Raw genomic sequence first — 16,279 nt, 5'->3', positions numbered from 1 at the left:
AGTACCCTACAAACATACATCAGACACATTACAGACAGAAAGTACCCTACACACATACATCACACACATTACAGACAGAAAGTACCCTACACACATACATCACACACATTACAGACAGAGAGTACCCTACAAACATACATCAGACACATTACAGACAGAAAGTACCCTACACACATACATCACACACACATTACAGACAGAGAGTACCCTACACACATACATCACACACATTACAGACAGAGAGTACCCTACACACATACATTACACACATTACAGACAGAAAGTACCCTACACACATACATTACAGAAAGAGAGTAAACTACACACATACATCACACACATTACAGACAGAGAGTACCCTACACACATACACATGCATCACACACATTACAGACAGAGAGTACCTTACACACATACACATGCATCACACACATTACAGACAGAGAGTACCTTACACACATACACATGCATCACACACATTACAGACAGAAAGTACCCTACACACATACACATGCATCACACACATTGCAGACAGAGAGTACCCTACACACATACATCACACACATTACAGACAGAAAGTACCCTACACACATACACATGCATCACACACATTACAGACAGAGAGTACCCTACACAGATACACATGCATCACACACATTACAGAAAGAGAGTACCTTACACACATACACATGCATCACACACATTACAGACAGAGAGTACCCTACACACATACACATGCATCACACACATTACAGACAGAAAGTACCCTACACACATACATCACACACATTACAGACAGAGAGTACCTTACACACATACACATGCATCACACACATTACAGACAGAAAGTACCCTACACACACATTACAGACAGAGAGTACCTTACACACATACACATGCATCACACACATTGCAGACAGAAAGTACCCTACACACATACATCACACACATTACAGACAGAGAGTACCCTACACACATACATCACACACATTACAGACAGAAAGTACCCTACACACATACATCACACACATTACAGACAGAAAGTACCCTACACACATACATCACACACATTACAGACAGAAAGTACCCTACACACATACATCACACACATTACAGACAGAAAGTACCCTACACACATACATTACAGAAAGAGAGTAAACTACACACATACACATGCATCACACACATTACAGACAGAGAGTACCTTACACACATACACATGCATCACACACATTACAGACAGAAAGTACCCTACACACATACATTACAGACAGAGAGTAAACTACACACATACACATGCATCACACACATTAGAGAGTAAACTACACACATACACATGCATCACACACATTACAGACAGAGAGTACCCTACACACATACACATGCATCACACACATTACAGAGAGTACCCTACACACATACATCACACACATTAGAGACAGAAATTACCCTACACACATACATCACACACATTACAGACAGAAAGTACCCTACACACATACACATGCATCACACACATTACAGACAGAGAGTATCCTACACACATACACATGCATCACACACATTACAGACAGAGAGTACCCTACACACATACACATGCATCACACACATTACAGAGAGTACCCTACACACATACACATGCATCGCACACATTACAGAGAGTACCCTACACACATACACATGCATCACACACATTACAGAGAGTACCCTACACACATACACATGCATCACACACATTACAGACAGAGAGTAACCTACACACATACACATGCATCACACACATTACAGAGAGTACCCTACACACATACACATGCATCACACACATTACAGACAGAGAGTATCCTACACACATACACATGCATCACACACACATTACAGAGAGTACCCTACACACATACACATGCATCACACACATTACAGACACAAAGTAAACTACACACATGCATCACACACATTACAGACAGAAAGTACGCTACACACATGCATCACACACATTACAGACAAAAAGTACCCTACACACATGCATCACACACATTACAGACAGAAAGTACCCTACACACATGCATCACACACATTACAGACAGAAAGTACCCTACACACATGCATCACACACACATTACAGACAGAAATTACCCTACACACACACACACATGCATCACACACACATTACAGACAGAAAGTACCCTACACACATACACATGCATCACACACATTACAGACAGAAAGTACCTTACACACATACATCACACACATTACAGACAGAAAGTACCCTACACACATACATCACACACATTACAGACAGAGAGTACCCTACACACATACATCACACACATTACAGACAGAGAGTAACGTACACACATACATCACACACATTACAGACAGAGAGTACCCTACACACATACATCACACACATTACAGACAGAGAGTACCCTACACACATACATCACACACATTACAGACAGAGAGTACCCTACACACATACATCACACACATTACAGACAGAAAGTACCCTACACACATACATCACACACATTACAGACAGAAAGTACCCTACACACATACATCACACACATTACAGACAGAAAGTACCCTACACACATACATCAGACACATTACAGACAGAGAGTACCCTACAAACATACATCAGACACATTACAGACAGAAAGTACCCTACACACATACATCACACACACATTACAGACAGAGAGTACCCTACACACATACATCACACACATTACAGACAGAAAGTACCCTACACACATACATCAGACACATTACAGACAGAGAGTACCCTACAAACATACATCAGACACATTACAGACAGAAAGTACCCTACACACATACATCACACACACATTACAGAAAGAGAGTAAACTACACACATACATCACACACATTACAGACAGAGAGTACCCTACACACATACACATGCATCACACACATTACAGACAGAGAGTACCTTACACACATACACATGCATCACACACATTACAGACAGAGAGTACCTTACACACATACACATGCATCACACACATTACAGACAGAAAGTACCCTACACACATACACATGCATCACACACATTGCAGACAGAGAGTACCCTACACACATACATCACACACATTACAGACAGAAAGTACCCTACACACATACACATGCATCACACACATTACAGACAGAGAGTACCCTACACAGATACACATGCATCACACACATTACAGAAAGAGAGTACCTTACACACATACACATGCATCACACACATTACAGACAGAGAGTACCCTACACACATACACATGCATCACACACATTACAGACAGAAAGTACCCTACACACATACATCACACACATTACAGACAGAGAGTACCTTACACACATACACATGCATCACACACATTACAGACAGAAAGTACCCTACACACACACACACACATTACAGACAGAGAGTACCTTACACACATACACATGCATCACACACATTGCAGACAGAAAGTACCCTACACACATTACAGACAGAGAGTACCCTACACACATACATCACACACATTACAGACAGAAAGTACCCTACACACATACATCACACACATTACAGACAGAAAGTACCCTACACACATACATCACACACATTACAGACAGAAAGTACCCTACACACATACATCACACACATTACAGACAGAAAGTACCCTACACACATACATTACAGAAAGAGAGTAAACTACACACATACACATGCATCACACACATTACAGACAGAGAGTACCTTACACACATACACATGCATCACACACATTACAGACAGAAAGTACCCTACACACATACATTACAGACAGAGAGTAAACTACACACATACACATGCATCACACACATTACAGAGAGTAAACTACACACATACACATGCATCACACACATTACAGACAGAGAGTACCCTACACACATACACATGCATCACACACACATTACAGAGAGTACCCTACACACATACATCACACACATTAGAGACAGAAATTACCCTACACACATACATCACACACATTACAGACAGAACGTACCCTACACACATACACATGCATCACACACATTACAGACAGAGAGTATCCTACACACATACACATGCATCACACACATTACAGACAGAGAGTACCCTACACACATACACATGCATCACACACATTACAGAGAGTACCCTACACACATACACATGCATCACACACATTACAGAGAGTACCCTACACACATACACAGGCATCACACACATTACAGACAGAGAGTAACCTACACACATACACCACACACATTACAGAGAGTACCCTACACACATACACATGCATCACACACATTACAGACAGAGAGTATCCTACACACATACACATGCATCACACACACATTACAGAGAGTACCCTACACACATACACATGCATCACACACATTACAGACAAAAAGTAAACTACACACATGCATCACACACATTACAGACAGAAAGTACGCTACACACATGCATCACACACATTACAGACAAAAAGTACCCTACACACATGCATCACACACATTACAGACAGAAAGTACGCTACACACATGCATCACACACATTACAGACAGAAAGTACCCTACACACATGCATCACACACACATTACAGACAGAAATTACCCTACACACACACACACATGCATCACACACACATTACAGACAGAAAGTACCCTACACACATACACATGCATCACACACATTAGACAGAAAGTACCCTACACACATGCATCACACACACACACACACACATTACAGACAGAAAGTACCCTACACATATGCATCACACACACATTACAGACAGAAATTACCCTACACACACACACATGCATCACACACACATTACAGACAGAAAGTACCCTACACACATACACATGCATCACACACATTAGACAGAAAGTACCCTACACACATACACATTACAGAGAGAAAATACCCTACACACATACACATGCATCACACACACACCAGACAGAAAGTACCCTCCACACATACATATTACAGACAAAAAGTACCCTACACACATAAACATGCATCACACACATTACAGATAGAAAGTACCCTACACACATACACATGCATCACACACAATGAATTCATTGAATACATCAATAATAATGATTATAATCTAAAATTCACAGAGAATCACTCCAAAACTGAAATTGAATTCCTAGACCTACGACTCTTTGTAAATAGTGAGAACAAAACAGCAGTATCTAATTTTAGAAAATCCACAGAGAGAAACAGTTTCATTGACTATAGGAGTGCCCACCAACAAAATTGGAAGGATAATATACCATATAGTCAATTCCTCAGACTTAGAAGAAATTGCACCTCCATAGGGGATTTTCAACAAGGAGACATTCTGGCTAATAAGTTTAGGGAAAAGAGATATGACCCCGCAATTATAGACAATTCTAGATCCAGGGCTTTAGGACAGGCTAGGGACCAATTGTTAAGAAAAGATAGGAGCCAAAATCAGAACAAACAGAAAAAGGATCAGATTAGATTTATCACCACCTTTAATGAAGGGCATCAAATTATTAAAGATGTCTTTAAGAAACATTGGGGAATTCTAAAATCGGATAGTCTATTAGCACCGTCATTGACAGATAATCCATTGATTACCTTTAAGAAAGGAAGAAATCTAAAAAAATCTACTAGCCCCAAGCAAACTAAAACCCATCAAAAAAGAAATATCAACATCTATTAAGAGTAATTGGTTAAGCCTAAAAGAGGGCACTTATAAATGTGGTAAACGCAACTGTGGAATGTGCAAGCATGTTAAGATTGAATTTAGTTTTTCAAATAGTGATTCAGAGTTGTTGTACTTGTGATTTCACACATGTTGTCTACCTGTTAACCTGTGGGTGTGACCTTCTATATGTAGGTCGCACCAAAAGGAAGATCAGACGCAGGTTTACGGAACATTTGAATAATATTAAAAATAAAGTAGACAACCACAGTGTTCCACTTCATTTTAGAGAAGTACATGGTGGGGATTCCAGATCGTTAAAAATTCAAGTTATTGATTGGATCCCTTACCAATGTACAAAATAGATTACTTGCCCTCCGCAAACGGGAAACCTACTGGATACAGAAATTAAATTGTCTGTGCCCAGGGGGTCTCAATGTGGATTTGGATCTGGCTGCCTTTATGTAAAATGGTTTTGCATAATAAAAGGGGATTTTTCAGTGATGCCATTGAACAGACCTCCATGACGTGTTTTTCACTATGTGTCTGTTCCTTTATATTTTGATTATCCAGAATAGGTGTTACGTTGATCAATTGTTTTTTTTTTTTTATTTACATTTTTATTTTAATTTAGATACAATGAACCACATAAAGTGTCTTGTTAAATCTATAAATTGTCCTAATTGTGATGAATTTTAATTAATTATTTTTTTCTTTCTAATATTAAATTAATATGTTCATAAGTCTTTTTACCAAATGTTATTATATGATGAAATGAAGTCTTTATGTTTAGTATTTATGTTCTTATTATATATTTGCATTGTATAACAGAGTATTTTTAGGTGGTTGTCTAAGTAGCCATCTAAGTGGCATTATGTATTATACATCAAATATAGTTTGTTTTTATGATGTGCCTAAAGTTATGTTTGAACCATTAATAGATCAAAGTACAATACGGAACGGAATGAGGCATGACAAGCATCGCCGACCTGTAAGGAGAGACTGCTCGTTATATAAGGATGACTATTCCAACTATTGGCATTCTACCTCTTGAGAAAGACCGCACGTTGGCGGTTGAAACGCGTTGAGGCCAATTTTGAGCTATTGAAGGATCCGTAGGACTCTTGCAGCAACCATACTGTGTATCTCCTTCCCAGCACGGATATCGGGATTAAAGCCGCGAGAACGGGAGTCTGCAAGGGTCGTAGACACACATGTAGTGAGTGCTGTATCCAGAGACTGATTTGGAGGAGAGAAAGAGAGTCGCTGTGATCATATGGACTATGTATTTTATACTTTTATTTCCATCATTGGGACTTGTTTTAGTGCGTAATAAAATTGTCAACATTGTAAGTGCAATTCAGCAGTGTGGTGTGTCTCATTTGTTTATATCTGCACTTGAGTCTGGTTGCGCTTTGTTTTCTACAGATCTTTGGACACACACACACACACATTATAGACAGAAAGTACCTGTCAGGGTTTTTTCCTGACTTGTTTGCCATGTGCTGCTGGCAGCCATTTTACTCACCTCTCTTCCTGACTTGGTGCATTGTGGGGGATGCTGCTCATTTCCTGCACTTCCTTTTATGGCCAGACTGGTTTACATCATCCATGTGAGACAGGATGCAGTCTCAGAATTGTGATGTCATCACTTATTATTTAAAGGGCCTCTGTTTAGTATGCTTTGTCCTTGCGTTGTCTCAGACCTGTTTGTGAGAGTTCCTGTGTATTACCTGGCTGTCTGACGTCCTTCCTGGTTCCTGATCCCTGGCTTGTTCCTGACTCTGCTGTTCTCCTTGTTCCTGATTCCGGCTCGTCTGACTACTCGCTTTGGCTCCTGACTCGGCTTGTCTGACTACCAGCTCTGGTTTTGATTCCTGGCTTGTTATTTGACTTGTGGACTTTTTATTATTTTTTGCTATTAATAAAGGTGTGATTATTTTTGCACTTCTCGTCTCAGTCTGATTCCTGGCACCCCGACAGTGGCCTACACACATACATCACACACACACACACACACACACACATTACAGACAGAGAGTACCCTACACACATACATCACACACATTACAGAGAGTACCCTACACACATACACATGCATCACACACATTACAGACAAAAAGTACCCTACACACATACACATGCATCACACACACACACATATTACAGACAAAAAGTACCCTACACACATGCATCACACACACATTACAGACAGAAAGTACCCTGCACACATACACATGCATCACACACACACACATATTACAGACAAAAAGTACCCTACACACATACATCACACACACATTACAGACAGAAAGTACCCTGCACACATGCATCACACAGACACACACATTACAGACAGAAGGTACCCTACACACATACACATGCATCACACACATTACAGACAAAAAGTACCCTACACACATGCATCACACACACACATTACAGACAGAAAGTACCCTACACACACATGCATTACACACACACATAAACGCACATTACAGACAGAAAGTACCCTACACACATACACATGCATCACACACATTACAGACAGAAAGTACCCTATACACATACATTACAGACAGAAAGTACCCTACACACATACATATGCATCACACACATTACAGACAGAAAGTACCCTACACACATACACATGCATTACACACATTACAGACAGAAAGTACCCTACACACATACATATGCATCACATACATTACAGACAGAAAGTACCCTACACACATACACATGCATTACACACATTACAGACAGAAAGTACCCTACACACATACATATGCATCACACACATTACAGACAGAAAGTACCCTACACACATACACATGCATTACACACATTACAGACAGAAAGTACCCTACACACACACACACATTACAGACAGAGAATAAACTACACACATACACATTACAGACGGAGAGTAAACTACACACATACACATGCATCACACACACACACACACATCACATACATAAAGCACCCTACACACACACACACACACACACACATCACAAAAAGCACCCTACACACACACACACATCACAGAAAGCACCCTACACACAGACATATTGCACATAATGGAGTAAAACAAAGACTGATAAATTATCTACTTTCAGGGTGTAGCACAAACTCAGAGAAACATCAGGTACACCAGGTGACCAGATACAAAGAAGATAAGAGTACAGCACCTTCCTGTGTGAGTGCACGCTGTATCCAGAATGCTGCAAAATCCTCCAATACAAGAAATTACAATGTCCAGCAGCACCTCTCAGGTTAAAATGACCTTTAGTTTACAAGTTGGTCACCAGCATACAAAGCAACGTTTCGGAAAATTCAACCCTTAGTCATGCTTGATCAGTAACAGGAAATGCTACAATTTATACACCTGCAACAATGGTAACAACCAATCCTAGGTACATCACTCTTTGGCTCCCCCTAGTGTACAGGTGAAAAACATGCTTTATATAAAGTTTAAAAACATCATAATTAACTATTAAAATTACATTCTTCATAATACATAATACAAAACATAAATTCGAAGTGCCTAAAAAATAAAAACTGATCATATACACATACAAAAATACACAGAGCTGCAATACAGGATCAAAGAAACACAGATAAATCCAATTCCTTATTCATTCCTAAGGGTTGCATACTATCCAATTTGTGGATCCAAAATGCCTCTTTTCTTTTAAGAAGAGTCTCCCTATTTTACTCCCCTACGTGGACATGGCACAGTATCTATGACCTGGAATCGTAACTGGCTTATATTGTGCCCAAATTTCAAAAAATGGGCAGAGACAGGGGCTTCCTTAATTTTACACCGTATATTGCTCGTGTTCATTGATCCTATCTCTGACCTTACGGATGGTCTCTCCAATGTAAATGACCCCACATGGACACTTGATCAGGTGAGTAGCGTATACAGTGTTACAGGTGAAGAAGCCCCTAATCTCAATTTTTTTGCCAGTAAGAGGATGTTAAAATTGCAAACCCTTAATTATAGAATTACAGTTACCGCAATTAAGGCAAGGGAAACTCCCATGGTTCTTACATGTTAAATAGCCTTGCTTACCCTTTAAACTACCTAAATCAGTATGTACTAACTCGTCCCTTAGGTTTTTCCTTCTTCTATAGGCTGGTCTAGGTGGGGTCATAAACTCATCCACTTCTGGGTGACATGACTGGAGAATTGACCAATGTTTTCTCACTATATTTGTGATGTCTTTGTTGTGTTCACTATGATCCATAACCAATGTTAACCTTTTTTATTTTATTTTTCATTTTACTCTTTCTCTGGAAATCCTTACTCATTTCAGATTGACTGACCACTTTTGTTAACTCATCTTGTAAAAGATCAGCTGGATAACCCCTACACAGGAATTTATTAGTTATCTCCTTTAATCTTGCTATTAAATTCTCTTGCTCAGATACTATCCTGTCTACCCTCATATATTGACTTCTCGGTAGGGATCGTACTGTGTTATTCGGATGGAAACTTTTATAGTGCAATAAACTATTTTTATCAGTGGCTTCACGTACAAATCCGTACAGAGCCTGCCATTTTTAACATACACGGTAGTATCCAAAAAGCTGATTCTTTCCTCACTGGCAGTGAGAGTAAATCTAATCAAGTTGGTACTGACATTTAAGTCCCGTACAAATTCTTCCAGGGTTCCAATGTCGCCATATCACACACCGAACACATTGTCTATGTAGCGCCACTAAGTGGCCGCATATTGGATGAATAGTTCATTCTCATAAACAAATTCATATACATTCAGATAAATGTTTGCGTATGTGGGGGCGACATTGGAACCCATGGCTGTACTTTGTCTTTGTAAAAAGAATGCATCTTGGAACATGAAATAATTAAAGTACAAACCCATCCTAAGCAACTGTTCAAAAAAGTCCACTTGAGCAAGTGTATATTGTGCACTGTTATCCAGTACCCTTCTCACTGCTGCTATTCCACTTTCAGGTTTTATGGCGGTATAAAGACTACCAACATCTAAAGTAAACAATATACACTTGCTTGAACCTAGCTCCAAACTGTGTCGTTTTTAAAAAAAAAAAAATCACCTGTGTCTTTAAGGTATGAATTTGACAAAGTTACAAACGGCTGTAGTATCCTATCCAAAAAAATAGCTGCACCTGAAAACACAAGTCAATTCCTGCCACTATCGGGCGCCCTGGGGGATTCTCCAGCCGTTTGTGCACCTTGAACAGGGTATAAAAAAATGGGGATAAGGGGATTTTCTTTAATTATAAAGCGTGCAACATCCTCTAATACGACACATTTATCTAATGCTAACCCAATTAATCTATTCAGCTCTTTTTGAATTTTCATTGTAGGGTCATAGGATCGTTTTTGATATACTTGTTCTTGTGAGAGCTGGTCCTTAATCTCCATTACATAGTCAGATTTATTCATAACTGTTATAGCACCACCCTTATCCGCACTTTTTTTAATTAATTATTTTATTGAACTTTCCTACATCCCTTTTTACCAATTCTACAAAAGTATTGATGCTATGATCTGCTATGTTAGGGTTAAATCTGATTTTGTTTGTTAATCCCAGATCTCTCAATCTCATAGAAGAAGATGTAGCTATATTATCATATCCCATTATTTCATTTTTATTAGCAAAAAACACTTTCAATTTGATAAACCTAAAAAATCTGTACTGATCTTGTTGTAATCTGAATGTGTCAAGACCTTGGATGGGGCTGAATGAGAGTCCTTTAGTCAATAGCATATTCTCATCTGCAGTCAAGGTATAGTCCGAGATATTAATAACTAATTTAGGGGTCACCCTACATACACAGCCATATTGCACATAATGGGAGTAAAATAAACATTGATAAATTATTTACTTTCTGGGTGTAGTACAAACTCAGAGACCACCCTTAATACATACCACAAACACCCATACAGGCTGACAAGAAGACAACTGCCTGACAATCCCCAAGGCTATTTTTTTTTAATATAGTGTCTAGATTGTAAATTCCCACGGGAATAGGGCCCTCAATTCCCCCCTGTATTTGTCTGTAACATTTTGTGTCTTATCGTATTGTTTCTCCACTGTACTGTTATCCTTGTACCCATGGGCAGCGCTGCGGAATCTGTCGGCGCTTTATAAATAAAGAATAATAATAATATATACTGTATATTGCTGCCAAAGTTCCCACTGAACTAACCATACATGAATACACTCAGATACATAAACTGTGAAAATTGTGCACTGTTACTTTAGCAGAATCCAGCTGCTCACCTGACAGGCCTGCGCCAAACTGCTCCCTATGCGGAATCGTGCGGACATGCCAGGAGGCAGAACGTGGCTCAGACTGGCGCTGAGGGAGGGGTTTATGACTCGCAGACATCGCACAACGGCTTCCACTATAAGCTCTGTGGAGAAATGACGCACACTCTGCACCTCTTCTGGGACTTCCCTGAGTAAAAAGAGAGACAATGTTGGTTACAGTATGTTCAGTAAATATTGCCTTGGGGACTCCAGCTTCTCAGAAGGCTGAAATACACATGCTCAAGGTTTGAAAGCTAAATCTAAATCTACACTAGGTGATCAGTATGTGAGGAGACTACAGAAATAGTGTCACATAGTCAGCCTACAGAAATAATGTCACATGATCAGCATGTGGGGAGTCTAGAGAAATAATGCTACATGATCAGTATGTTAGGAGTCTAGAGAAACAGTTAAAAATAACGATTAAATATAGAAATAAAGATGCTATTATTGTGAAACTTAGTGTGTTATAATTTAATTATAAACCAATGATCACCAAAAAACAGTTCTAACAGCTTTCGTTCCTAATATATGTTGTATAATTATTAATGCAAATGTATGCTGAGTATATATGGTATTTTTTTCCCAGAAAAAGTGGCATTCCTTATGTGTGTAGTACGTGGGGGGTCTAGAGAAATCATGTGAAGTGAGTAGTATTTCAGAAGTTGAGGACACTGGTCACATGACCATTACATGGTAAGTCTAAAGAAACCATTTCACATGAGCATGATGTGGGGCACCTATAGAAACCATGTCATATGAGCAGTACATGGAGGTTAGAGATCAGAGATCATGTGACATGATCAATACAAACAGAAGAGAAACCAAGTGACCTGATCTGAACACATTGACCAAGAGGAAACGGGTAATCCCTTATACATGCACAGTGTGATACTTACGTGCCACAGGACCGCAGGGTATGGATGAGGATCCTGTCCACCTCCTCCATGTCACTGCCTAGTGTGCTGCTCTATAGGGCACTTATATATCTAGTGAATATCCGTCTGTATATTACCTCATGCAGCTGAGGGGGGCAACTGCACACTTTACCTATATGTTTGTCATGTTCTTTGTTGTATCTATGTGGCTTTTTTTGTATTATTGTGTGTATGTGTGTGCTTGTGCTATTATTGTGTTTGTGATATCTGATGTGCGTATATGCTAGTCTTCTTGCAGTTGTGTGTATATGCTAGTCTACTTGCAGTTGTGTACAGTTGTGTGTATATGCTAGTCTACTTGCAGTTGTGTACAGTTGTGTGTATATGCTAGTCTACTTGCAGTTGTGTGTATATGCTAGTCTTCTTGCAGTTGTGTGTATATGCTAGTCTACTTGCAGTTGTGTACAGTTGTGTGTATATGCTAGTTTTCTTGCAGTTGTGTGTATATGCTAGTCTTCTTGCAGTTGTGTACAGTTGTGTGTATATGCTAGTCTTCTTGCAGTTGTGTGTATATGCTAGTCTTCTTGCAGTTGTGTGTATATGCTAGTCTTCTTGCAGTTGTGTGTATATGCTAGTCTTCTTGCAGCTGTGTGTATATGTGTATATGCTAGTCTTATTGCAGTTGTGTGTATATGCTAGTCTTCTTGCAGCTGTGTGTATATGCTAGTCTTATTGCAGTTGTGTGTATATGCTAGTCTTCTTGCAGCTGTGTGTATATGCTAGTCTTCTTGCAGTTGTGTGTATATGCTAGTCTTATTGCAGTTGTGTGTATATGCTAGTCTTCTTGCAGCTGTGTGTATATGCTAGTCTTCTTGCAGCTGTGTGTATATGCTAGTCTTCTTGCAGTTGTGTGTATATGCTAGTCTTATTGCAGTTGTGTGTATATGCTAGTCTTCTTGCAGCTGTGTGTATATGCTAGTCTTCTTGCAGCTGTGTGTATATGCTAGTCTTCTTGCAGCTGTGTGTATATGCTAGTCTTCTTGCAGCTGTGTGTATATGCTAGTCTTCTTGCAGTTGTGTGTATATGTGTATGTGCTAGTCTTCTTGCAGTTGTGTGTATATGCTAGTCTTCTTGCAGCTGTGTGTATATGTGTATGTGCTAGTCTTCTTGCAGCTGTATGTATATGCTAGTCTTCTTGCAGCTGTATGTATATGCTAGTCTTCTTGCAGCTGTGTGTACTTGCCCCCCTTATTGCATTAGTTGCACATGTATTGCTGCCCATATACATGTGTGTGTACTGTGCTGTTTTGTCTATCCCAGCTATGTTGATATGTGTCTATGGGTTTTGTCTATCCCAGCTATGTTGATATGTGTCTATGGATTTTGTCTATCCCAGCTATGTTGGTATGTGTCTATGTGTTGAGCAGCTGTATTATAGCCTGTGTTCTGAGTATGTATGTCTGTGTGTTGTACAATTGTATGTATCACAGCCTGGGTATATGTGTCTCCTGTGCAGCTGCATGTATCATAGTCTCCGTGTGTACATGCCAACCTATATGTGTGTGCTGTGCAGCGGTTTGTGTCACAAGTTGTGACCCCCTACCTCTATCCCTTCTAGTCGCTATATCATAACCAGAACTCACAGGAAACCGCTGACCTTCGGACTACAAACCCCACAATACCCTGCGCGTGCACATCAGCCTAACTGCTTGCTGAATGCGCTTCTGCTTCGGATTGGCTAATCTGTCAGAACACCGGAAGAAATTACCGCACGGTAGTATGGGGACTGTAGTCCGGAATTAGTGACCGTGAACTGCTGAACAATTATGCTTTATTATAAGGCTACTGTAAAAGAAATGTAGCAGAGGGAGACACACAAGATGGTAAAATCATTTAAGGCTGTACGTTATTTAGGTTGGGGCATTTTTTTTATAAACATACTGTTTGTTAATGTGTGCATTTTAGTCAATAGAATGTATGTAAATATATATTATATATATATATATATATATATATATATATATATATATATATATATATATATATATATATATATTCATATTCATTTTTTTTATTTTTATTACTAAACCCAATTTTTTTCTTTCACGAGTCAGATAGAGCATGTAATTTTAAGCAACTTTCTAATTGATTTATATTATTCATTTTTCTTCAATCTCTTGCTATCTTTATTTAAAAAGCAGGAATGTAAAGCTTAGGAGCCAGCCCATTTTAGGTTCAGCACCCTGGATAACGCTTACTTATTGGTGGCTACATTTAGCCACCAATAAGCAAGCGTAACCCAGGTTTCTGAACCTATGCTTACATTCCTTGTTTTTAAATAAAGATAGCAAGAAAACGAAGAGAAATTGATAATAGGAGTAAATTAGAAAGTTGCTAAAAATCGCATGCTGTATCTGAATCATGAAAGAAAAAAAATGGGTTTAGTATCCCTTTAACCCCTTAATGACCACAGCACTTTTCCATTTTCTGTACTTTTGGGACCAGGGCTATGTTTACATTTTTGCTGTGTTTGTGTTTAGCTGTAATTTTTCTCTTACTCATTTACTGTACCCACACATATTATATACCGTTTTTTTTCTCGCCATTAAATGGACTTTATAAAGATACCAATATTTTCATCATATCTTATAATTTACTATAAAAAAATTATAAAATATGAGGAAAAAATGAAAAAAAAAAAAACACTTTTTCTGACTTTGACCCCCCCAAATCTGTTACACATCTACAACCACCCATAAACACCCATGCTAAATAGTTTCTAAATTTTGTCCTGAGTTTAGAAATACACAATGTTTACTTGTTGATGAAATCTGTACAATCCACTTACTAGACAATTAGCAACAGAGATTATATACTCTCTGAAGTCTTTTACTGTTTTTATCGTTTTTACTATTGTTATTATCATGTTGTTTGATTGTAACATGGATCCATGTCTGTAAGAAATTAAAGTGTTAATTTTAATACAGTTTTTTAGTTTATTATCATACACCCAGACCCAGCCTATAGGCGCTTTGGTTCCTATATCCGATTTATCTACTCACTCTCATTGACTACTAGGAGTCAATATCCAGAGCCAGGGTCATTTTGAGGCAGGCGCTTAGTGTACCACCCACTCTTTTTTAGAAGACATCCCAAAGTATTGATCTAGGCCCATTTTGGTATATTTCATGCCATCATTTCACCACCAAATGCGATCAAATACAAAAAATCATTCACTTTTTCACAAATTTTTTCACAAACTTTCGGTTTCTCACTGAAATCATTTACAAACAGCTTATGCAATTATGGCATAACTGGTTGTAAATTCCTCTCTGGGTTCTCCTTTGTTAAGAAATAGCAGTTATATATGGCTTT

General features: G+C 38.8%; 1 protein-coding gene across 1 annotated transcript in view; it reads right to left on the bottom strand.

The window, feature by feature from the left end:
* Positions 1-14,567, bottom strand: part of CCDC22 (coiled-coil domain containing 22) — a 50,260-nt gene extending 35,693 nt beyond the window's left edge. The window contains exons 1-2 of the mRNA XM_053695994.1: positions 12,925-14,567; positions 11,996-12,173 (exon numbers count right to left, since the gene is read on the bottom strand). Coding sequence (XP_053551969.1) covers positions 11,996-12,173; positions 12,925-12,974 — 228 coding nt within the window. The 5' untranslated portion in view covers positions 12,975-14,567. The remainder of the gene's footprint in view (positions 1-11,995; positions 12,174-12,924) is intronic.
* Between the last annotated feature and the right edge of the window lie 1,712 nt (positions 14,568-16,279).

The sequence above is a fragment of the Bombina bombina genome, chromosome 12 (assembly GCF_027579735.1).
Source record: "Bombina bombina isolate aBomBom1 chromosome 12, aBomBom1.pri, whole genome shotgun sequence".
Classification (NCBI taxonomy): Eukaryota; Metazoa; Chordata; class Amphibia; order Anura; family Bombinatoridae; genus Bombina; species Bombina bombina.
The sequence above is the reverse complement of the archived record's forward strand: the minus strand, read 5'-3'. Positions and strand labels throughout refer to the sequence as shown.